Source organism: Myiozetetes cayanensis, unplaced genomic scaffold (genome assembly GCF_022539395.1).
Source record: "Myiozetetes cayanensis isolate MyiCay16 unplaced genomic scaffold, myiCay2020 scf5-8, whole genome shotgun sequence".
Lineage (NCBI taxonomy): Eukaryota > Metazoa > Chordata > Aves > Passeriformes > Tyrannidae > Myiozetetes > Myiozetetes cayanensis.
In genome coordinates, this window is record NW_026087742.1 from 82122981 (window position 1) to 82148919 (window position 25939).

A 25939-nucleotide genomic window follows, 5' to 3' on the forward strand; every position below is an offset into this window, starting at 1 on the left:
CATTGTTGCTCCAAAACCTCTCTTCCAAGATCTCTTTTAACAGGTCTTGGATTTTTGAGTGTCAAAAATTGTTTCTCTCTAAAGCTGCCTTATTTTGGGCACTATTATTTTTCTTTAGTAAAAGATATTTCTTTAAGTACTGTAATGCTGGCTTTCATCTTACCACTGTGTCAGTTTATCTTGCATCTTTTCTAATATTTGGGGCCTTTTTTACTATAGTTAACTCTTGCTGAGGATACTGGTGCTCCAAACTTGTTATGTTGGGCTCTAATAATGCCTGTTGCTATTTGATATCTCCCAAGGTTCCCCAGTGTGTTCATGAAATGAACAAATAAAAGGAGAACAAGGTATTCTGCTTATTAATCCTTTGTAGTATGACTTTTTCATGTATTAAATGAGATATCTAGGGACAAGTCCTGGAATTGTTTCTGAAAACTTGTCTCTCAGGCTTCTGTGAAGGGCTTGTCATCTTGCCCATAAATGTTATCACTTTATCCCTATAAGCAAGCTGGCATGCTTGTCAAAAAGCTAAACAAATGTTATAAAATTAGAGCAGGCTTAAATTTGGGTGGGTTTTTGTTTGTTTGTGTTTTGGTTTTTTTAAAAGTTATTTTCATTGGCAGTTAAAAAAAAATCATTAGCCTGGCTCAGCAGATGTTTGCTGCTAACTCTGAGGAAATGTCACTTGTTCCCGTGTTGACAATGTCAGGAAGGGATGAGGATACACATTAGCTCCTTAGCTGGCTCAGCACGCTGCTTCTCTAGTTGGAGTAGACGCCAACTCCCCCGCTTTTGTGTCATTTGCTGCCTTGCTACACTTCGGCTGTTTGTCCAAGCTTGCTGGATATGTGGTGCCTTGGCTTGAGTTACAGTACTGGGTGGGTTCCCAGCTGTCCAGGCAGCCCAGACAAATTGCTGCCACTGTGTGGGAGCTCTGCTGTATCGTGGATATACCCACTCCATGGGACACAGTGCTGTGCGTGTGTTCCCCGGTTGGACATCCCAACCTGAAATACAGGCAATCGAACTTCTGTGAGTTTCCAGCATTGGTAAGTGTGAGGTGTTGTTTGTTATCTCATTGGCATGCAGCATTTCAGGATCTCTGTGTTTCTTGTGCATTGGTTAAACAACAAACTTGGTCTTATGGATGCCAGGGGTTTTGCTGTGGTTTTGTGAGCATTGGTTACTCGTCGTATTCCCTGTCAGTTGCTCTGTGGGAGCCTTATTAAGTGAGGTCTTCCCCTGGCTGCTGAAATTCTTACAGCCATCTGGCTGCTGCTGTTTTATTTATAGCACCTTGAGATACTATGAATTTCTAGGGCAAGGGACACATTTCCATGGTTTGGTTTCTCCGGCTGTTCTGGTTCTTCAACACCTTTCTCTTCCCATGAGTAACTCCAGGCAGCGTCTCTCCGGTACCTCCGTTTCCTCATGATTCCTGACAAAAGCCAGGGGGCTTGTCACCTACCTGATGCAAAACTTTAGTTGTGCTTGGAAACAGCTCCTCTCCCTGGGCAAATAAGTCACCCTTGCCCAATGCATCCATCGATTTGAGGTACGTTGGACCTGCTGGCCACATGCCTCTGGATCTGCATGTGAACATGACAGTTGTTCATTGGTGGAAGGTCTGATGGCCTCAGCTGCTGAAACCAGCAGGATACCTTTTCACAGGACTAGTCAGGCTGGTTGCCACCTACTTGGTTACCAGCCTTAAAGGCCTTCAATCTTGACTGCATATTGATGCTCTTTAGAAAAGTGATTGGAAAAAGCAAAGGCAGAAATGATTTTGGTATTCAAATTTGGGAAGACTATTTGCATTTGAAAGATCATCTGCACAGGCTTAGGACAGGCTTAAGGCAAGCACGGTTTGGTTTATTTGTCAGGACTTGAGCACCTGAAATTTTCTTCTGTTAGGATATTCCTGAAATGACTTTTTGAGTCTGACCTCTGTTTACTTGGTTTATAACAAACCAGAAGTTTATAGAGATGTTGCTGTAAGGCACATACAAAAGGCTATTGCTGAAAGCTGCATGGGTTCCCCAGCAGTTTACTAATGGCCTCTCAGAGTGGCAAATAAATTATTTTTCTACATCTGCTTTGAAGGGATCTTAACGGCTATAATCTCAGTATTGCCACAGTGTGAATCAGAGAAAAAGAGTTGGAATATCTTGCGATAGAAAAAACTACTCAATAATTCCATGGTAGACTGAACTATATGAATTCTTTATCCAACTAGAAAAACTTGATTCTGCCTTATCCTGTGTCCAGATGAGGACTGAAAATTACAGGTTACCCCCTTTTTCTCACTCATTGTTGCTGAGTGGCTCCAAATTTGGCTCTTGTTATTCAGTCATCAAACTAAATATTCATTGTGGGTTTTTTTTTTTTTTTTTTTTTTTTTTTTTTTTTTTTCCTCTGTGATTCTGCCAGTTACCTTCAGGCCTAATATTTGCATGTAAATTATTCAGTTATAGGAAGAATGAAAAAAGTAACTGTTAGGATTTGTCTGCAGGGATCTCTCCAGCACAAATGCCTCCGAAGTTCCTGCACTGAGTGGTCAGTTCAGGAAGTGCAGGCAGTTCCCAGCATGGCACATCACAGGTGGACACTCTGACCAGCTTTTTGGATGCCTTCAACCATACTTGATTCTTGCCTGATGAGGGCTGGAGACTGATTCAAACAATCCAAATTTTACCCTTGGCCTTCGATGTCGTAAAAAAGAGGGTTAATTAGGAGATTATTATAAAGATATTACATTTTAATGTCCACATGATTCATAATGTGCCACAATGCAGATTCTGGATTAGTAGGGTATGAAGTGGAACTTCGTAAAAATTTGATGCAGTTTGCTTTTAATAAACTTTTAGTACTTTTTCTTCTTTTCTTTTTTTTTTTTTTCTTTTCTTGACCTCAAGCACACTGTGCTGTAAAGATTACAGAATAGTAAAGCAAACAACTTTTAAGGGGAACTCTTCTTCTGAGGTTTGCATTGTCTGTGTTCCCATAGTGCATTTCTGCAAAAAAAGAGAATGTTTAATACCTCAGTTTTGATTTGGTGACTTCCATGACCTCCATCCCTATCCCAGAGTTGAGATTTTGCTGGCAGGAACTGGTCATTGAGATGGAATTGGTCTGACATGGATCTGCAGGCTTTTTTATTTCTATGTGGTCTTGGCAGCTGCGGAGACATCCTGACAGCCCTCTTTTAGAGTCCCTTGAAAATTAATATTTTTTAAAATTATAGAATTGCCTTACATTCTTTGTAGTATTGGATTTGTGTGAAGATGTCTCTGTACATGGAATTTATTTCAGATTAAGAAGTATATTGGAAAGGACAATAATTCTTTTGAAATAGTTTCACATCTGGACAGAATAAATCTGCCTTTATTTTTCTGTTTTAGGTTAATCCACTTGCAAAGTATACAGGCTTATTTCATCCAAATACATTGGAATGCAGGCAGAACCTGCAGCCTGGGAGAAGCTTCTCTCAGAGGCTGGTGTGATAAAGGAGCACCTAAAGACTGCGGGCTGGTTTCTTTGAACACAAAGAAAAATTGACAGCTAGAGCTTGATCAGGGGATTTCATTAGCAAAGGGTTGTAACGTTCTCATGTCCCACAATGAGATCACTGGCATTCTGCCTCTGTACTTGAGATCAGTATCTACCTCCATATCAGGAGCAGAAGCACAGAGCCAGCTGGGGTGGTTTAAATGAGGTACAAGAAGCACCAGAGGGAACCTCCCCAGGCATTGCAAAGCCGGTGGGTCTCCACTGCCTCCTGCCTGGGGGGCTCCAGCCTCCAATTGCACTTGGCTCAACCTCTAGCACAAAATAAATCAGTATCTGATTAAAAACCAGGTTGAGCCCAGGTCTGCTTTGAGTTTCATGTTGGTTTTCATCATGGAAGAGGTGTTTTCACACTGAAAGGTGGGCGTTCTGCAAATTCCATGTGATACTGGAGTTCTAGTGGGAGCAGGCACGAATAAACTTCTTTTCACTAGAGTTGCCACTGGCTCACATGCACAGCCCTGGATTTGATCTCGACCAATTTTATAGATGTAAATATTATCTGTTTCATTTTCATGGAGATTCATTTTACATTAAGCTATCTGACTTGATGGTAACTGTACACATTTTTAAAATTAATAAAAACTGAGAATTTAGGAATTTTTTTGCTTCCCCCCCTAGATGTTTGCATTTCCCATGTTGACTGAAGTGAGCAGATAGACTGAGATGTGCCATGCAGTGTTGTGTGTGTTCAAAACCATGCTATGTGGGAGCTGTATACTGTACCCATTGTAAATAAAATAGAAAAATGTCTATCTGTGTGTCTGCAGCCCTTATTACTTCCTTCCTGGGTGCCTTCTTAGGTCCTTGGAGCTAGCTTCTACAAGCAGGCCTGTTTTAAACAGAGTGTGTCTCTGCAGTGGAGTCTGTCCATCTGTCATGCTCTTCATTGCAGGCTGGTAGTGTACCTTATTTATGTGGCCATTGGGATCAAAAAATTCTCAATTTCTTTGAAGGCCTCGTGGACAGGATAGGACTGTGCATTTTCTTGCATTGTCCTCTGCTAAGCACCACTTCAGCACAGTGATACCCCTTATCTGACTTCTGACTTTTTATTTTTCTTTCATGTCATTGCCCCTTCCCCAGTCCTGACTTCTCTATCTCCTTTTGTTTCATTGATTTTCTTCTAAGTGAATAATTTTGCATTAAAATGTCACTTCTTATTCAATAGGTAGATATAGTGGTGCAGTAATGGAAATGAGTGACCCCTTAGGAAAGGTCTTGGCAAAGTTTTGTTTAACTTGAGTTACATATGTCAGGACACCTGTGTGCATGGATATCACTGTAACTGGGGTTAACTTTCAAATACTTGCAAACAATTCCCACTCTGCATGTTGAATTGTTCTGGAAAGAACTATGTGTTTCAGAAAAGGTTGAAACATGGGTCTTTTTTGAAGTTGCTTTGAAGAAAGCAGCTTGTATTAATGCTAGGCCTGTGTTCCATAACCGTGTAAAATATGAGTTTGCGTTGTACAACAAAACGATCCCCTAAAAACCTATAAATCAAAATAGAAAGTCCTTTGATAGATGAGAGTCAGCATCTTTTGAACATTTGCTATCTATAGCATTGCCTACAGACAATGCACCAGAGCAAAACGAAATATTCAGTGCCATTTTCCCTGTGCAAATACACAGCTTCTACTCAAAAGCAAACAGAAATTCACCTTGGTCACCTGAGGACCACGTGGTGCTTCACAGGAAGCATTTGACACCTCATCAAAAAAATTGTAGTTGATATTTGACATAATTCATGCCTTCCACAAGCAGTTACGTTATACTACCTTTGCTCTCCTTTGGCTGCAGGACTCCCTCCATGGTAAAGGAATGTGCTGGGCAACTTGTACTCAACGTGAGATATTGTACTTGGGATGGCAGCCACCCTGCTGGGGCCATTCCAGCCATGGTTTTGCTCACTTGGCAAGTCTAAGGGATGCCTGAGGATGCAGGAGACACAAGCTGTGTCTAAGCCACCCCTATAGAGAAGAGAGTTCAGGAGCATACTGTGCCTGCTGGATGGTGGGTTGCTCTGGGTTAAGGAGTGCTTGTTGGGGTGGAGGCAGTGTGGGGCTGACAGTGGGTATCAGGGATGCTGGCTTCTGCGGGAGAGGTGGGGGGTGGGAAAAGCAGGTGGAGGTTTTCTTGCAAAAATATTGCCTCCTCCATTCTTTGGGGCTCAGGACTCTGTGACTTCCAGGAGAGAGAATGCTCAGCTATGCAGGGAAATTAGGTCAGCTGCCTCCTGCCCTTTAGATGCGTCACCTTTGACTGAGATGTTTTCTGTTTCCTTCATGTTACTGGCAGAGGCCAGTCCTTTGTCACTGAAGAAGTTTTCAGGATATATGCTGCTGATTGAATTTTTTTCCCTGTACACACAGAGTAAACTGTCCTTGAACTGACTTTTAACTGCTGTCACCTTGCTCTGTAACAAAGTTATGATGGAAATTTTAAAGCACAGATGACTGCAGGATGACGAAATGCATGCAAATAGAAATGAGAAAATTTCCGAAGTGGGTGTTTGCCTTTCGTGTTGTCAACCTCAGTCTTTCGTGAACTGTTAATACTGGAAAATTATAGTGCAGTAAATAATGGCAGATACTCCATAATTTTTATTTCTATGCAGAGTTTGCTTCTGAGATTGTTTACTGGCCTGGATTGAGTGGTCTGTTAAATGTATGCTCTTTAAAATACATCTTCTTAATTGTATTACTATTGTGAACTAACCTTGCATTATTTCTTTTTTCCTCATATAGTTTTCCCTACACAAAATGGAAAGGTTGCTATAGTGACTGGAGGAGCTAAAGGAATTGGTTACCAAACTGTGAAGCATTTGTCAAGACTTGGCATGCATGTGATAATAGGTAAAGTCATTATTTTCTTAATAAACTTTTCATTTCAGAAAGTGTGGGGGGTTTGTTTGTTTGGTTGGTTGGTTTTTTTTAAGGTCTATTTTCTTTCCAGCATAAGTAAAGATATGTCAGGGGAAGACAGGAGAGTGTTTTGCTAGCATTTAGCACAAAAAATTGATTTATATTTTGCTTTGCAAGATCTTAGAAAAAAAGTGGATGGGATTTTTTTTCTGCAGAACTTGGAAGAGCTGCACTACCTCATATAAGATAATAATAATAATAATAATGGCCAGTCTTCGCGAGCGAAGATCCGGGGAAGGTCTTTACACCTTCCAGCCTGCGCATTGGATTTTTTAGGTGAGACACAGTGTGCGTGGAACTGAGCCCACCCTTTAATCCTCAGGTTCATCTGCCGGGGCCAAGCGAGCTTGGACGGTGGCAGCGAGGTCCTCAGGACGTAGGTGGGTTGCCTTTAAGGGCTAACGAGCCCCACCTGCCCGGGAGTGGCCCTGACCGGGAATCGAACCCGGGTCTCCGCGGTGATAGCGCGGCGTCTTTACCACTAGACCAGCAGGGGCTCCATACCTCATATAAGAAGTAAATGATAAAAACAAAACCTTAAAAATATGGGTATTACAAAAATATTTTATTTTCTTGTTATTGAGGATGGATTATGCTTCAGCATTAGGGTGCACGTTCATTAAGAGGAAAATTAATGAATGCCTTGAAGGAATAATACAGTGTTTAGTGGGGGATGATTTGTGTTATAAGGGCCCTTATAACTTCATCTATGTAAAAATTGCACGTTTACTTCTCAGTTTGTCATTGTAGGTGTCCTTTGTAGGCAAGGCAAGGAAATAAATACCTTGAGAGGTTCAGTCATACCAGCCTAAGATGGACTGGACAACTCACCTTCTGGAAGTGCCTGTGATTATCTCTTCAGTGATAATAAAGGGTCTATAAAGTGACTGTGTTAGACTGAGACATCTGAAATTAGGATACATGAATTTCTGTAGGAACTCAAAAAATGTCCTGAGTGCACAATTTCTTTCTACTGCAGACAGTATTAGTGAGACGTTCTTCCTAATTTTAAAGCTTTCTTTACCCCATATACATATTTATTCACTAATATATCTACTTAATTGGTATGTAACACGAGTACTTACATGTTTAAAATGCTACATTTTGTTCTCTTTATCTTTCTTTAACTAGACTTTTACCTAAACCACTGTAACTTTCACACCATAAAGTCACTGAAGACTGCTATTTCATTATACGCTAGCAAGCTGGTGATAACATTTTGTTCAGCTTTTATACAGAATATGCTCTCTTTAAGGTTTTGTATACACATCTTTAAAAAAAAACCAAACAAACTCCCACCAAACAATGAATGAGAGGATAGTAGCCATGTGCATTTATTCTAGTGCAGTCAGTAACACTGATGGAGTTGTCCTGGAATTGTACAGGTGTAATGTGGAATACCACTTACTCATACATGTTTTAATAGTTGTGTCAAAACCAAGAATCTGCAAAATGCAAGTAGATGCTGCTGTATGTAGCTAGATGCTAGATGTTGCTAATGTTGCTAGATGTAGCTTATGATGTCAGCATTAATATTTCACTAAAATTGCTTTTCATGTTTAAAGTGGACTGCAAAAATGTACTCAGTGGGAAAACAAAAAGGCTAATTTTCTTCTCTTGTATAGGGTCATGGAAGAATAGAACATTGCTTCTTTTCTAAGATTTGTTTTATATCCTTTAAGTTTTAGGATAATCTGTGTAACAAAATTCAGTGTAAGAGTTTATGGGAATGGGAGGGTGATGTTTATGTACAGAATCTCTAAATAAGCTGAATTTTTTCAACTCACAATCATACCCTCATAGATCTCATTCACTCACGCTCATGTGGTCTGATGAGCATCACTTGCGTACAGGAAAACATATGTCAGCTACTAAGTCCTAATCCTGTCTCTCTTTTGATTGGAAATGAGGGGCTAGTTTGGTCAGATATGCCCAGAGAGGTTGTAGAGCCTCTGTCTCTGGAGATATTAAAAATTCATCTGAATGCAACCCTGTGCAACTTGTTCTAGGTGAAACTGCTTTAGCAGGGAGATGGGACAGAGCTCTCTTCCAAACACAATCATTCTGTGATTCTGTGAACTTTTATATTGTTCACCAGCTCTTAGTACATTTTTCCTTGTCTGAAATATATAGGCTATGTCTATAGCCTATTTTTTGGGTGGGCTAACAGGAAAAATAATGGTATGGGTGATATGCTGCAACCTGGATGTTATCCTCCTGGCGAAAGAGTGCATGGCCATCTACATCAAGACTGGTAAGTCTTCTGTGCTGTGGCCTTGACATAAACAACACAGGAACAGTCTCCTTTAAACATGGTCTTAATCTTTCATCAAAGGGCATTCTTTTAACACTCTTCTTTGCTCTTTCTTCTGGTGCTTAAAAAGAGATACACTTCCATTCACTCTTCAATTGTATCAACCTTACTATTTGCATTATGAATCTCTACAAATGTAAATTAATGAAATTAATTATAGGAAGCATTTAGTGAGTAAGATTTCCAACTGATTCTTTTCTTCGAGGCAAACTTTGACCTAAACACTGAGCCCTGTGAGTCACAGCTATCTTCTTTGCCTGTGAGATTCTTCAGAGCAAAGCAGCCCAGTCAGTAGAATGGATAGTCCCAGGATTTTTTCCAACTGCAGGATGAAAACAGTCTCAAAAGCATATTAAATGCAATGACCTTCCATCCTTTTTCCTAACTGTTGAGCCCAGGTGTTCAGAGTACGCTTGCAATACCTGCTGGCTCATTGGCATGCTTTAGCACAATCAGCTTCAGGCCAAACAAGGCTCAAATAAGACAGCAAGTGTGCTCAAGCTTTCTCCTCTGGAAATGTTTTAATCCTATGTTTGTATACAGACATGAACTTATGTTAAAAAGGTGTGAATGTTAGGTGAATTTGGGCTTTCAAGGAAGATTCTCGTGTAGCTTACAGTCAATCTTGCTCATTCACTGAATGCTTCTTTCCCATTACAGGAACTTTAGCAATAAAAATTATACCCCTGCAGCAGGCAAATGGTCAAACCTGAATGTCTGATGTAAAAAATGATTCACCGTTTGTGATGGATATGCTTTTTGACTCAGTTTGACATTTTAGAGAAGTAAATATTTGAAGCAACCTCCTTTTAAATCCAATCTACCAATGGAATGAGGAAAATAAATAAGTATAAAGCATGTTACCTTGTAGAACATGAATAGTCACTGTATGAAAAGGCAGTGTGTTAACTCAGAGCCTTTCCAGCAAGCAGTTGCATACTGCTTTTACACCTTATTCCTTTCCTGTCCCACCACTGGTGCACAAGACTCCTTACTCCCACTGATGGGTTCACTCTGTGGGTGCTGGCTCACCCTGCCATCAGCCTCTCTCTGGGAAAGAGGCTGGGCTGAATGCTGAAATGTTGACAGTAATTTTCTACACATTTGTTTGATAAATTTCATTGAGACTTTTTGACAGGCTGCAATATGATTACTCACTGTCAGCATGGCTTTTACTTCAAGAAAATCTCATGGCAGACAGCGGACCCCTGGTAGGGAAAGCTGATGCCAGTGGTGAGTCTTCAGAGGCAAGCTCAATAGACTGCAATTTCATTTTCAGAGAGAAAAGGTAAATGCCACCCCGTTTTTGTTGCCTGTTGAGTGGTGACTGATATTGAAGGTGTTGTTTTGTGTGCACTTACAAATAAATGTGCTCTTAACAATAAGGACATTGGAAATCGAGATAATCCTAGACATTTCAATGAACTCCCCCACCACTCTTAAAACCCAGTAGGTTCAGCTGTGGTTCACAGTGTTTGCCACAGTTTTGTGAGTCTGTATTTAGACTGATTAGAAGTATAAACTCTTCCTATTCTTTCTACCTTTTATCACAGGTTATTAATCTTACGAGGATTCTGTGAGTGGATGTTAAAATCGTTGGCTCAAAAAAGGGAGCTTCAGTTTGATTTTTTTTCCTCCCTCAGTACATTAATAAAAGGAGGCTATAAAAATGTGAGAGAATATTTAATATAGAAGCTTTGATGGTCCTGTCTGATAATGTTCAATGAAAATCAAAAGATGTGCAGCTTGACAATGTTACATGTATGCTGCAGGTTCAGGACAGTGTAATCAATCTTCAGTGTCTATCAGTGTCGCAGTTTTCTAAGACAGGCTTACACTTTGAAGGAAGCAATCTCATTGTATTTAAATATATGTATATGCATTCTGGTGACTTATTTGAGCCCTGCAATACTGGCATAAATAAATGTAGTTCCATCACCAGACTCAGCACTTCTATGTGACGTCTGTAAGCCTTGCAGGAGGCTAAGCTGGAGAAAGTTCTGTCACCTCTTTCATTCACATTAGTTTCCGATTTTCAAGCTGTATTCTTTGCACTATAAATCAGACAATTCTGATATGGTATGATACTACGAAGTGACTTTACAGGGATAATTAAATCCTATCAAGATGGTAGAGTTGTTAATTTTCAAAGACAGTTTGATTTAATTTTAATTACTGAAAATTTCTATGGGTTACTTTAATAGTCTTTTCTTACTATGCATGGATCTATGAGATGCTTGAATTTTAATTTTTTTTCTAGGAAAGTGTTTATCTTCTTAATTTTAGCTAGGTTTTGTTAGGCCTGGATTCGTTCTAGAGTTAGTCAGGAAGTATCAAATATGTTTCCAGCATATTAAAAATGGGTGATGATTTCTTTTTTGGGTATGAGCACTAAGATAATGTATGCAGATTGCTTTGTAATTGTCATTCAGTTCAGGTTCTAGCATATCAGTACACTGTAATCAGGGTTATGAAAAACTACTTACAGTACTGTTTGTTATTTATGCACTCACTATACATGTGCACACAGCTACACACAGCCTTCCAAATACATAAGAATTTTGTCAAACACTTTAGTTCCTAATTCTCTTTGAAGAGCATCATGTCCTTGCTTTAAAATCAATTTTTCTTTTAAATGACTGGCAGTGGCTTAAGGCTGCTTATTTATGAACTAATTCATTGCAGCATTCCTTGGGACATTTGAAACTATTATTCAAATAGTGACAAACATCTGAAAAGACAGAGCATAAGAATTCTTTTTTGGGAAGGAATCTGAAGTAGAACTCAATCAACTGTAGAGGTGTATTACTTAGTAAAATACTTTGATTTACTGAGCTCAACCATCAGAAAATGAGAGAGATTTGGCTTGATTTTGTTTGTTTGGATTTCTAGAAACCTTTAAGCAAAAATCTCAAGGCTTTTCAGGACACTACACAGTCCAAAAGAGAAGTACAAATGTCATTACGTTCATACAATAACATATAAAAGCATGTTAAGACAGAACATAGACATAAATGTTTATTTTCTTAGTAGAGAGGGTGTTATCCCTGGAGTTCAGCAGGGATATGTGTTAGAACCCATACTTTTAACGTAGTTTTAGAGGAAGAGCAAATAGTGAAGTGACAAGTACTTCAAACTATTAAATTATTAAATTATCTCTGGACCTTCTCCAGCACCTCAATATCCTTCCTGAACTGAGGGGCTCAGAACTGGACACAGCACTCCAGGTGTGGCCTCACCAGTGCTGAGTACAGGGGAAGAATCACTTCCCTGCTCCTGCTGGCCACACTGTTCCTGATCCAGGCCAGGATGCCATTGGCCTTCTTGGCCACCTGGGCACACTGCTGGCTCATGTTCAGCTTCCTCTCAATCCAAACTCCCAGGTCCCTTTTTGCCTGGCTGCTCTCCAGCCACTCTGTCCCCAGCCTGTAGCGCTGCAGGGGGTTGTTGTGGCCAAAGTGCAGGACCCGGCACTTGGTCTTGTTGAATGAACCTCATCCCGTTGGAGTCAGCCCAACTCTCCAGCCTATCCAGGTCCCTCTGCAGAGCCCTCCTGCCTTCCAGCTGATCGACACTCACCGCGCAGCTTGGTGTCATCTGCAAATTTGCTAATGGTGGACTCAATCACCTCATCCAGATAATCAATAAACATATTAAAGAGGACTGGGCCCAACACTGATCCCTGGGGGGATCCCTAGTGACCGACCACCAGCTGGATGCAGCCCCGTTCACCAGCACTCTCTGGGCCCGGCCCTCCATCCAGTTCCTGACCCAGCACAGAGTGTCCCTGTCCAAGTCATGGGTTGCCAGCTTTTCCAGGAGTATATTGTAGGAGACAGTGTCAAAGGCTTTGCTGAAGTCCAGATAGACACATCCACAGCCTTCCCCTCACCCACCAGGCGGGTCACCTGATCGTAAAAGGAGATCAGGTTGGTCAGACAGGACCTGCCCCTCCTAAACCCGTGCTGGCTGGGTCTGATCCCTTGTCCATCCTGTAGGTGTTGTGTGATTGCACTCAGGATGATCTGCTCCATAACCTTGCCAGGCACTGAGGTCAGGCTGACAGGCCTGTAGTTTCCCAGGTCCTCCATGCAGCCCTTTTTGTAGATCGGTGTGACATTCACCAACTTCCAATCGTCTGGGACTTCCCCAGAGAGCCAGGACTGTTGGTAAATGATGGAGAGCGGCTTGGCAAGCTCTTCCAACAGCTCCCTTATCATCCTAGGATGGATCCCATCTGGTCTCATAGACTTGTGAGGATCCAAGTGGCTCAGCAGGTCGCTGTTTCCTCCTGGATTACAGGGAGGCTATTCAGTTTCCAAAATGGGTAGTATAAAAATGTAAACGGGTTTAGAGGAAAACAAGCTCATCAGAGGTGTAGAAAGGCATCCTTATGAGGAGCAACGAAATAGGCTTGAAGTCTTCAATCTCTTCAGTGTCTCTGAAGAAGCATGTAAAATAAGCAGTTGAAAAGATAGACTGCTTATGAATAGTATGGAGATTATTACGAACTCAGTATAAATACCATACTATTCATCAGAAAAGAAGTTAAAACAGTCTAAAACAAGCCACTGTAAATTAAAACCAAAATCCCTCAGAAGCATAAAAGTATTTCTGGACTAGTATCTGCTGCATAGGACCTTAAATCATCCTGGGAATAGGAGAAGTCTAGGGTGGGCAAATATGAGTGTTGTGCAGTTTTGGGAAGGATGTTGTACATAGTCCAATGATTTTGCTTTTTTATTGAAAAAAAAAAGTCAGGAACTTAAAAAAATGAAGATTTAATTATGTACTGATGAATTTTGGAAGAGTTAGTGCATTTTTCTAGACATTTGCTTAATTTATTCATTAAACACTTTTTAAATGCTTTGAAGTATTCAACAACTGTGTGAATGAATTTAATCTTGGCTTTGAAAAACTTTTGGTAAAGTTCAAGCCAAAAGATTTTGAAGTGGCTGGCTCGTCTCGAGATGAGAGAAAGATCTCTTGTAGATTAGTAATGGAGTAGGAGACAAAAAACAATATTGAGGAATTGTTTGTCAGCTTTAGACTGGAGCAAAGATACTCCTGGCCCCATAGACATATGTTCAGCAAATTTATAAAAGATAGATACAGAATACAGGGTAAACAGTGAAATTATGCATTTTGTGTAAATGTGTTTAGGATAGTCAAAAGAATGTGACTGTTTATAATTAAGAGATTTGAGCTTCTGACATAGAAGGAGAGGCTGAGAGACCTGTATTCAGCCTGAAGAGGAGAGAAGGGTCTGGGAGACCTTTGCCATGTGCATAAATACTTAAAGGGGAAAAAAAGCACTTTTTTTTTTTTTTTTTGTGTTGAGAGTGGTTGAACACTGACACAGGCCGCTTGAAGAGGTTGTGGAGTCTCTGTCCCTGGAAATACTCAAGACTTGAACTCGACATGGTGCTGAGCCACCAGTTGTAGCAGAGGTGGAACTGGATGATGTTATGAAATCTTTACTGCTGTGAAGAATGAGGAATAATCTGCCCATAGTGAATGACCAGGTTATGAAGGGAAGGATAAATACAGAGTATTAGTAAATGCAAATACTGCATATGAGGAAAAACAGCCACACCTGTGTATTTACAAGAATGGGGTTTAAATTAACTACAACACTCAAAAAGTTAAATAAATATTGTGATTTACTGTTGAAAGCTCTCTGCATAACCTCATTGACATTTAATGACAGTCATAAAGGCAAATAAAATTGTATTGCTTAGCAGGAAAGAAGATGAAAACGGGAGAGGAAGCGTCCCTCTTCTTTTGTAGAAACCATTGGTTCATCCTGTTGTGCATACTCAAAAGAACTCTGGTTGAACTGGAAAAAAACCCTAAAGAGTGATGGTGAGGAGTATGGGATAGCTTTGTACAAGGTGGGGCACAGAACAAAAGTTCCTCTTCTTCACAACAGATGACTGAGGTGTAATATCATACAATTATGAATGGTATAGAGTATAAACAAAAAGATGTCATTCCCTGTCTTATTGTGCACAACATCCAACAAAATAAAAAACCCCCAACAACAAACAAACTACTGAAGTACAACCTTTTGAATATAATTAAGTCTGTCATGAAATCACAGAGCCTGTTGTCCCAGAACCCTGTGCCAGCCAAGCGCTTGAATGAATTGAAAGCACATTTAGGTTCATTGAGAGACTGTGTGCAATCTTTGAGTCAGGAAATCTCTGAAACTTCTTGCTTCTGGGAGGATGTGTTGGAAAATACCACTCCTAGACTTAATGCTCTCACTTATTCCTCTTCCTTAAGCACCTGCTAGGGATCATTGTTGGACACAAGGCACTTGTTTAAGTTTACTTTTGGTTTGATAAACAGGGTCATTCTTAACTTCTTGTTGGAACAGATGGGTTGCAGAAACCTAGGGTAAGGATGAGGATTTCTTTTCTCTTTGCAAACTGACCTCCCTTGCTCAGTTTTAATTCTTTTCTCAAAGGAACACTCACAACAATATTTTTACCTTCCATATCAAAAAGGCATGTATTTAATCGTGACTGCTGCATGATGAACTGGATAACAAAAGATGTGTGGTATCTAGACATAAGGAAGCTTTGTATCATTTTCTTAAATTTTTTTTTTTATACCTGGCCACATCCTTATACCTAGCTTTATTGAAATTCATGCCTTAAACATTTTACAGGTGAGACACAAGATCTGCATTCCTTTTTATTGAAGATGCTATAAATTCCTTTAAAAACCTGTTCATATTGTACCAAGTTCAAATTTCTCGTCCTCAGAGGTTTTTTGGGTCCTTTCTTTTAGGCATGTGCTATTTGTTATGCACACTCATAAAATTTTAATCTTCCTAACACCAGCTGATAGAATTTTGTTTTTCTCTTGAGGCGTTGGGTGCCCTCACAAGCCCTGTCTTCCGGCTCACGCTCCAATGAAATCAACTCCCCTTCGATCATCATGAGGATTATGCTACTCTGAGGCACCTTAATTAAAATTTTCATTTGGAAACTTTTTTTTATATTCTGTAGCACAAAGGCACCTAACCATCACCCTTTGCATCTCCTCAATGAGACGGTATACACTTATCCAGAATTTATTATTGTACCACCAAGCTTTTCCTGGTAATGCACATATACATTAGAGTTTATGGGCACCACTTCTAAATTTTGATTACTTAAGTCAACAGTGGGGAGAGGAGAGGGCCATGGGGCATACCACAAACCCTGTAAAATTACTCCTTGTTTTGGGGGATTAACTGATATGTACTTATGGCTACATAAGTCAGGGGATGAGTGTTTGTCTCACATTCCCCAGGCACTGGTGAATGAGGGGGTTGCACTTGCCAGCGGCTGGGGTGTGTGGAAGAGCTGGGAGGCTCACCCCTGCTTCCCCTCCTGTGGTCACTGCAGTGGGTTTAGCAGGCTGAGGGGTGCCTTGGTGCACAGGGCAGCTCTCAGGCTCCAAGCGGGAGGAGTCGGGTCTTTCTCTGGACCACCACATGCTGGTTGGTTTGCATCTTCTCAGTGTTCATCTCAAAACGTTTTTATTTGTCTTTGTTTTTTGCTATCTTGCTGAAAGTCAGGAAATATTTCCCCTGACAGCTTAGGAAAGGAAGGGCTTCTTAAATTTGTGGGTTTATTCTCTCCAGGCAACTGTAGGCTTTACAGGCATTATCGTTCATCATAGACTATTTTAAATTTCTTTATAATGCCCTGCAGTACATTCCCTTGAAACATCAATATTTCAAATTCCTAGTTTTGCAAAACACCAGTTGGAAAGAATCTTACTTTTTTTTTTTTTTTTATCAGGATCAATTTTGTACATAAATTCAGGGTGTGAGTAGCAATTAGTCTTTTGGAGAAATATTCACATTCAAAGAAATTAAAAATATTATATAAAGAATAAATATAGATGTATCAAAACCCTTTAACTAGCTGTACTGTAAGTGTTTTTAGCTCATGCTGGGTTTCTATGGGCTGTGCTTTCTCCAGTCTTATTGAGACTTAGTAATCTCTGTGATAATTCTGTTGAAATCTCTGAAATAACTTTCAGAGTTAGGATCTACTTAAGCGATTAAGATGACAGAGCCTGACATTTAGGATAAGATCCAAAGCCTATTGCTGCTGATAAGAATTTTTCTATGTACTTGGCTGGTGGCTTTATGTCAATGTGCTTTGACTTGTGGTGTTTGTATAAGTGAAAGTTGAAGAGAAGAGTAAATTTTTTTGACTAAAAGCTGTATTTAAATATATTTACCTTTTTTTTTTCCCAGCACAAGTTTCAGTATTTTACTGAGAATTAGAACTTTTTAAGTCACTGAAATTACATCTGATTTTATAAGGGTGCATCCATTTAAAATAAATTTATTTTTATGTTATTAATTTTATTTTCAGAATTGATTGTAGTAAGCATTGTTACTGAATTGGTATCACCTAAATTTTTCACTATTCTGTGGGGACTAAGGGGAAGAAAAACATCAGATAGGGCTCTTAACAGCTTGCATAAACAGTTATTGAGACAACTATCTATTTTGAGCTCCCAAAAGACACTTTAAATTAGCATGAAAGGAAAGATTTTTACGGTTTTGGGTACTTTGATGATCTAGGCTCCCAAAACAGTGAATGCCTTTTTCTCAAAGCTTTTTCTAAGATTCCCTCACTGCATAAAAAACATGATCTGTCTTCCTTTTCTTACCCTTTCCTACAAACCACTTGAATTCAGAGTAGGCAGATCTTATGCTACAGACACTTTACTGCTTAAAATGGATAAATTCTGGTATGTGGACCATATGAAAATTATGGTGACTCACTCAAAAAAAGTTCAGACAGAGGATTATTTTGTATATCACAAAGTTTTTTAAAGAATCACTACAGATATGCTACTGAGGATCTAATCCAGGTGACAGTGGTGAGAATTTGATCCTTATATAGTAAACCATCCTCCTCCTTTGTTTAGGGTGCTGTACACCTGTTCAGTGCACTGGAAGATTGTGCTTTTAGTGACCCAACTTTATCACGAGGACACAAATTAGTTTTGACTTTTCCCACCCTGAAGCTGTTTGTGGTAGCTTGGTGACTTACTTTTTTTAAAAAAATGTTAATAATTAATTTAGTACTTAAAAGGAGGTTGATCTTTTTCACGCCTACCACTCGCTTTGCATAGAGGATCCCAGAAGGACGTGCTAGAAGGGAACAGTGTGACAGTGAAATGTTCCTCTCCCACCCATCTGCGGCAAGGGGTTGCTGATCTCCTTAACCTAACTCAGAAGCATAGATTGCCCTCCCAGTTTTATGGTGTATGTGTCTTTGAACTTTTTGTGAGCATTTTGGTCATTTGTACAGTGTCTTTATTCTTTCTTAAATGATTTTATTTGAAAGAAGGGTTTCAAAAGCCTCTAATTAAGTGGCAGTTTTCACTGAGGCTGTTTCAATTTGGTGATACTCCAGCCTCCAGTATCTGTTTTTCAAACTCTCTGTTGAATCAGGCTGGAAACAGACATCTGAAGTGACTGTTTAGCAAAAAAATTTTTTCTCCCAGTGGTCTAGAGTGAAAAATATGCAAATATGAATAAAATAAGCTGATTTGGAAGACGCTGAGCTTTAATGAATAACCATTTATATAACAGGAAAATAAAGCAAATTAAAATTTGTTGTGAACACAAGCTCTTTTAAAAGAACAAATTAAGTGAACATACTGAGAGTTAAATAAAGACACTAGAGGCTTTAATAAGCTTGATCTCTGCATGAGGGGTGCTGAATGAAAGAGGAATCAAATAAAACCTTCACAGAATTGATACAAAAGTATTTTTATCTCTAGTATAGCTCTATCCAGCATAATAAAACACTGAAATACTACTCTAGTACCTCACTTGAGGTGGAACAGTGAGGAAAATTGATCTCTTGCCCATAAAGCCTGTGCACAGATTTCCCCAGAAATAGCAATTTCACTGGAGGGTTTGTCTGTTGATGCTGCATCTATATCTGGAAATTAACATCAAACTGAATTTTGTTCTTCGGTACAAGGCTGGATGGTTTTAAAGGGAAAAAAACAGCAAGAAGAAAATACTACAAATATCTGCTTTGTTTTTTTCTTTCTGTCTTTCCTTCTTGATCAGTCTGAGTAATATGATGCCACAGTTAATGGCACTTATAGAGAACAGTTGTAGACCTGTACGACTCTAGATTTTATGTGAGAATTATTTTCTCTTCCAGTATCTGGAATGCTAAATGTATTAATTTTGGCTAAATTTATGTAAATGTTGAGTTTTCTTGTCTATTATGAAAAAAAAAAAAGAGATGTGTTTCAAATCCTTGTTTTTTACTGCAGGAGCAGAGCTAAAACTCCATCCTCCAAAAGGGTGCATTAGCTCCTCAAAGTGGTTGGGTGTTCCCTAAAATCCCCATTCAGCGCTCTGAGCCTTCAGCTAGTGCAAGCAATGGATGACACATGCTCTGTCTCAAAGGGTTTACTCCCACTTTTGTAACACGTTCTCTATGAGATGACATGAACCAGTTTAATAGCACTGTAAAGTATGTTCTAACATCTTAGGGTAAATACAAGCATGTACCAGCTAATGTGAGCAAGAGGTTGAACCAGATGACCTCCTGAGGGCCCTTTCAACTTCATCTTACTCTGTGACCCTGTGACAGAGAGGACAGGACACTTGTACAGCGGCACAAGAGAAAAAAGCATAGAAGCTAAGGCAGAAGTTGATGTAATCAGAAAAGGAGGCAACTTCATGAAGTTCATAAGATATATCAGTGTTTTATCCAATTTATATAATAAAAAATAGGTATTTTGATGATTCTTGTTATGGAAAATATTTGTTAATGGATAAATTGAATGCTAAACTTAAAAAATTGAGCTTGTATTACCAAGCATAATATTTTGTTTGCTCTTGGTTTTTTTTTCATATTACAAAAAATTGCCAAACAAATGTCAGACAATTATGAACTGCCCACTTAAGCTTAATGGCACAGAAAACATTATTTGATGCTTAATCCCAGTAAAACTTCTTCATTTTTTAAAGAAGAGCAAGAGGATGTCTGCTCTAACCTACAGTGAAGCTTTTGTAGAATTTGGATGTGATACAATTCACTTGGCTCAGAGACTTACATCTCAAATCTGCTGGTCCCGCCAGCAGATGGTCCTATTTTATATGAATAAATGAGATAAACAGGCAGAATTCATGTGAACAGCGGAGCATTTGTATAGCCCTCTTTGAAAACCTCTGCTGCCTGACAGTAATAAAGCACACCTTTTCACCTAAAACTTCGTGCTGGTTTTACGCTGTGGTTAGCACTTCGCAGTGGCATGCTTATATTCACACTCTTAAGTTGATTGCATTACTAATTTTCTATTTTCTGTATTTTCACAGCTGGAAACAGTGAAAGTGAGGGTCAAAAAGCGGTGAGGAAAATAAAAGAAGAAACTTTGGCTGGAAAAGGTACCATACTATATCCTTTTCTTTAAGAAACTCTTTATTTCCCTCTTTATCTTCTTTTAAATGAGGTCCCCATGTGTACTGTTAAACTTTTTTTATTTGGGGCACTGGAATGGCTTGCCCAGAGAAGCTGTGGATGCCCTATCCCTGGAACTGTTCAGTGTAAGGCTGGATGTGGCTCTGGGCAACCTGGTCTAGTGGAAGGTGTCCCTACCAACGGCAGCAGATGGTTTTTAAGTCCCTTCCTACCCAACCTATTCTTTGACTCTATGAATCTAACTCCTAAAGTAAATCTGGCTCAGGGGTAAAATGAACAGGATATTCTTTAAAAAATGTTTTCAGCTTTGTTTGACTTCTTTACTGTTTGTCATTGCAAAAGGGCTGCCTGCAAGTTACAGTCTGCCTGCGCGTGTCTATGGGAAAAATGATTTCATAGCTGAGCAAAAATTCTGAGTGCTAGAAATATTTGCTAAGGGGAGGATAACAGCAGGGAAGAGGATGTATGCTCTTTACATTGCTGGTTTTCCTCCCATTATGTGTATAAATAATCCCACTAAAAAGTGGGGTTTTAGGAGGTAATAGGTTTGTAAAGAGCAAGTCTGCTCGATTGGCTTATTTGACACATGTTGAGAGTTTATAATCCTTCACAGAGGAAAAACGCTTTCTTAAAAATAAATGGACCTTTCATATCAAGCTGAAATTCCTATGCTTTTGTGGTTCTTCCTTTGTTTTCTTTATCTGATGATCTATCACATTTGTGGAGGCATAAGGAGAGCATAGGTTAATAAATATGAGAAAAGGCATGTTGCACACTATCTGCTGCGAGATGATATTTTGCAATGTATGGTGGAGGTTAGTGCCTCTCATATTTTTGTGTCATGGTTTCACTGTGTGTAGTTCCCAGTAGTGTGTGATGATTCACTACTGCTACTTTGATGTATCATTTCTTGGCAAAATAATAGGGCAGTGTTGCTAGTCCACCCTATTTAGGATCTTCATGGCTTCTTCTGAGATCTGATTTTATTTTTGTGCCTCTAATAATTACTGTTATGATGATCAAAATACATGTTAATTATTGTGTTAAAACCCCCTTTCATTAAGATTTATCTTTTGGCTTATATAAATGTGCATCCATCATAGCCCCAGGATACATGTATGCTAGTTAAAGGCATCATAAATTAAGGCATAGTTAGAAGGATCATGAAAGGAAAAAGGTAATTATTACATCATTAAAATATTTTGCTGGAAGTTTCTGTACAGAGACCAAAACGAGTTGGAATTAATTACATCACGTGACTTGCATGAAGCCAAGTAAACCAAAGTCTGTCTTATTTTCTCACATCTGTGCGATCGCAGGCTTTTCTAGCACCCTAATCTTTCTTGATTTTTCTGACTAAAGTCAGCTATAGCCCTCAGTTATAAACTGTTAAGTTACAGATGGCAGTTTGAGGAAGCTGAAAGTATACCTGAAGTCTACTGAAGTTCCTCATTGTAATTATTACCACTGCTGTTTTAGTAACCTCAGGTTCTGGTAGATTTGGCTTAAAAAATCCCTGGAAGAGTGCTGCCTTTTCAGAATTTCTCACTGATTGAGAGAAATTTGTATTTACAAGTGCAATATACGGTACAAAAGACTTCTGTGAAACTGAGTGCCACTCCTGTTTTACTGTTTATCAATGAATTTGCACTTTGCTTAGTAGTAGGATGTGTTTTCAGATACCGTGATCAAGACTGAGCTGTGCAAACATATTACCTTTTCAAAAGCTACAGTTCAAGATCTGTTTAATCACTGCAAAAGAACGTTATCAGTTATCTTGATCCTTTTCCCCCACTTTTTTTTGAGCTTTTTTTCATGGCCCATGTGATGACACTGCTTTACAGAAACTGTTTCCATCTGGAATATCAGACTCTTGAAGGAGAGCTACTCAAAACAGTATTGCTGGGCAGCCAGCATGGTCAAGAATTGGGACAATGTAGCTGTCTTTTTATTATGGACAAAAAACAGGAGGGGATGCTTTCAGTTTGTTATCCAGATCTCAGATCTCTAAGAACAATGAAAATCTTCCTGCTTTTAAGCAGGTTAGACAGCAGAAGGGAGCAAGAGACCTTGTCCTCTCCTTGTTGCCTGGCTGAGCCATACATAGCACAAACATCCCCAGAGACAGCTCTGGGAAAATGCCAGGCTTATTGAATGCAAGTAATTATAGTGCTTTTAAACCACTATCATCCTTCTATGTCTTGGCCCACTGTCTGTCTGGGACTCTGTCTGATATCTGTGGGTAAGTAATTTTACTTGACATAATCAACACTTACTTCAGGGACAAGTGAGATTCAAAGCATGTGCATAAGTAATTCCTATGAAGCAGCTTATAAGCAATAATTTTCTAACAGTTTCAGAGAAGGATAAAGGATAGTAATAAAAAGGCCATGCACACTGGGGATGTTTGGTTTTTTTGGTGTATTTTGTTGTTGTTGTTGTTGTTTTGGTTTTTTTTGTAGAAGCATGGCAAGACCTGAGAAAAGGACTAACAAAGTTTCTGAATACAGGCAGGCAGGAAGTCTGGTTTCCCATACTGGAGACATTGAAATCAGAATCAATGCCAAAAAATGGTAGCTTGTTGGAGAGGAAAGCAGTTGTGGCCATTCACCTACAAGGCAGTGATGCTGAAGGACACAGAAAATCTAAGCAATATATCATATCACCTCTTCCTACCACCTATCCTCTCCCATGGTGCTATACCAGAAACCTCCTTGGTTCCTCTCCCTGCTGATTCCAGACTGTTTAAGTGTCCTCCTTGATTTTAGGTCTCTGTGCTGAGTAATCTATTGCTAAGCGTAAACAGTGAGGAAGTACACAGGCTGGTGAGTGGAGGTGAATAAGCTACAGGTCCTTGGGGCACGATAGACCCAGTTAGCTTGACCATCAGATTCTCCTCCATGATAAAGAAATCAAAGCCCTTGGATATCCGGAGCAGACCAGAAGCAGTGCTGCATTGTTATTAAAATTCTCATATGGGCACTATTTCCAAAAGACCAAGGGCAACAGATTACCACACTCTGAATCATAAAGCTGGAAGAAGCCAGGATGAAGTTGGCATTTATCTTGCTTCCATTTGTTAAATTGAGAACTTGTGTTGTTAATAGTAGCAATTATATGGCTGGGAAAATCGTTGATGGCTAGGGATTGCCACAGAGATATTCTAATTGGATAAGTCTCTCTAATTTGCACATAGGGTGTGTCTTTGTTAGTGGGTTCCTTAGTTAGATCAGGAGAGTGCTTTTTAGGCAACCCTCAGCTGTTGCCCATTTTCTGAGCAGAGGTTCACATCAGGAAGGGCACTGCAGCTCCTGGCCTGGATTCCCTTTGGATGGAACTAACCTGGGACGAGAGCTGCAGCAGTAGCAGAGCATTAGTGCGTGGGGGCAAAGTTAAAACTTAGCTGAACTAAGCATTCCATCAACCTGTAGCAGTGCCTGTGTCGGATCCCCAGCACAAAATGAGCTCTCGACATGGGCTGCTATTGATCCAAACCGCTTGTCAGTGTAGTCATAACCAAAGTTACCAGCTGTGAACAAACTTCATTGAGCTGCAGAAAGGGGAGATTTCTGTGATAAACTCAGCTCTCGATACTGGAGAAGAATCTTTCCATTTACATAATAGAGCATATCTCCTGACTCAGCCTCAGTTTATGTCTCTGCAAATGAAAGCTGGTTGTAGCCTGATGATTACAAACATACAAATGTTGGAAACTAATATATAAACATGAATGAAGGCTTAGTTCATTCCAACATAGGTATATGAATGCCAATGGAATCAGCAATTAGAAAAACTTTATGCATAAGTATCACTTAGCACAGTACCAGTGGAAGGCTCTCACAACTGCAGTGTAGGAGCTGGAGTTGAAACTAGACTCAAAGGAGAAAAAAATTAAAAGTTAGTGAGAAAAGAGGGTGTAAAAGTCATATTAAGCGTAGACCTCTTCAAAAGGAGAAGCCTGAGTTTAATCTCACCCAACATTTTTGTGGTAGTTCAAATAAAACCACAATTATAAAACTACGCACTAAATCCATGGCATTCATGAGACTTCCATTTGAAGTCAGGTGAGAAATGAAGAAGAGATGTTCTCCCTTTAGAGTCAGAGGAATGCAGAGGTTAGCATGATGGCAACCAAATTGTGTCATTTACAGTCTTACCCACATCAAGACAGCGTGGGCCAAGCGGTAGGATGAATTGCCTTAAAAGCAATTCGCATGCATTTAACAAGCCTGGCTTTTTCCCAGAGCTGTAGCTTGGGATATTTGTGCTACATGTGGCTCAGCCAGGGAATAAGGAGATGACAAGGTCTCTTGCTCCCTTTTGCAGCATAACCTGATAACAAGCAAGTAGGTTCTCCTTGTTTTTAGAGATCTGAGATTGAAGAATTTACCTGACAGAAGAAGGACTAATCTAGCCGCTACGTACCAAGTGTAATTACAGAATAGCTCCTAGGTGGTTTCTCCACCAATGCTTGCTGTATGTTGGGCACCATTTTTAACAGAGCAGTCCACCTTTTTCCACTCTCTACCAGACTAGCTTTCCCTGCAGGCTGCTGGGGGAAAGTTCAGCTGCTGAAAGTTCCCAAATTCCCAAACTTTTAGATTTGTTGGTGGTATTCCCAACACGTGAACCAGAGCTGCATAAGCCAGTTCAGCAAAGACTGATGCCTTGTTAATACGTGCAAAAGTGTCACCCAGGACTTTTTCTTTGACATGGCATGTCAAAAACATCATTATGGAAGTGGTCATCCAACCAGTCAAAAATAGTATAAAGTATTTGCTGAGACATATCTTCTGTAAGTGTGCATAAGCATGCTTGAGTTTGTGCTTGCTTGTGTCAGATTTACTTTTCATGGTGTAGCTTTGAGCTGTAAAAGTTTAACATCCTGGGATTGTGGCTAGACATAATGTCCTTTCTACCACAGCCTGCTGTTGGAATATCCTTTCTGTACCACTGCTGATGCTGAAAGACCAGCAGGATTGGTTTAAAGAGTTTCCTAGCAATAACAGCGCAGTTTCCATCTACACGGTTTCCTTTTTCATGCTGGTGCATTATCTCCAGTACTTAGCTTTGGCAGGTCAAGGACTGTCCTCAGAGTTGTGCAGCTGAATGCCAGGCTCGTGAAGACATCTTAAAAGACAGAGTGGTGATGTGAATGAGGAGTAAAGAAGTCTCAGTCTGACAGTATGCCACTTTGCAGGACCCTGTGTGCAACTACAGAGTTTTTCTGCTTTGTCACTGGATGACAGATGTAAGAGCCTTGCCTAAACATTAAGATTTTTTTTTCCTTCCCTTCCATAGCCTCATCTAAGGTTATATCAAATATATTCAAGCCAAATGAAAATATTTACTTAATAAACTTAATATCAGTTTGTGACCGGACCCTCCACATTCACAAGGAGTGGAAGACCCTTTGCTAGAGTCCAAGAAAGTAATGCAGGGCTAATGCAATTTCTCTGTGCTCATAGCACTTATGTCCCTTATTCAGTAAAGCTAGAGACTTTTTGCTCCATATTAAGCAGGGAAGATTAAGATGTCTCCAAAGCCCTCTGATAAAATCATTGAGGTGAAAAGTTTCTGAATCACTTGTCCTGCTTTTCTGTTTGTTTTACAAAATACTTTGAGGCAAAAACATGATTAAATTCATTAAGTCTCTTTGC

General features: G+C 39.7%; 1 protein-coding gene across 2 annotated transcripts in view; it reads left to right on the forward strand.

Annotated features, from left to right (window-relative positions):
* Window positions 1-25939, forward strand: part of DHRSX (dehydrogenase/reductase X-linked) — a 204402-nt gene that overhangs the window by 71032 nt on the left and 107431 nt on the right. For both annotated transcript variants that reach the window (XM_050331355.1, XM_050331354.1), the window contains 2 exons: window positions 6318-6425; window positions 20177-20245. In XM_050331355.1, coding sequence (XP_050187312.1) covers window positions 6318-6425; window positions 20177-20245 — 177 coding nt within the window. The remainder of the gene's footprint in view (window positions 1-6317; window positions 6426-20176; window positions 20246-25939) is intronic.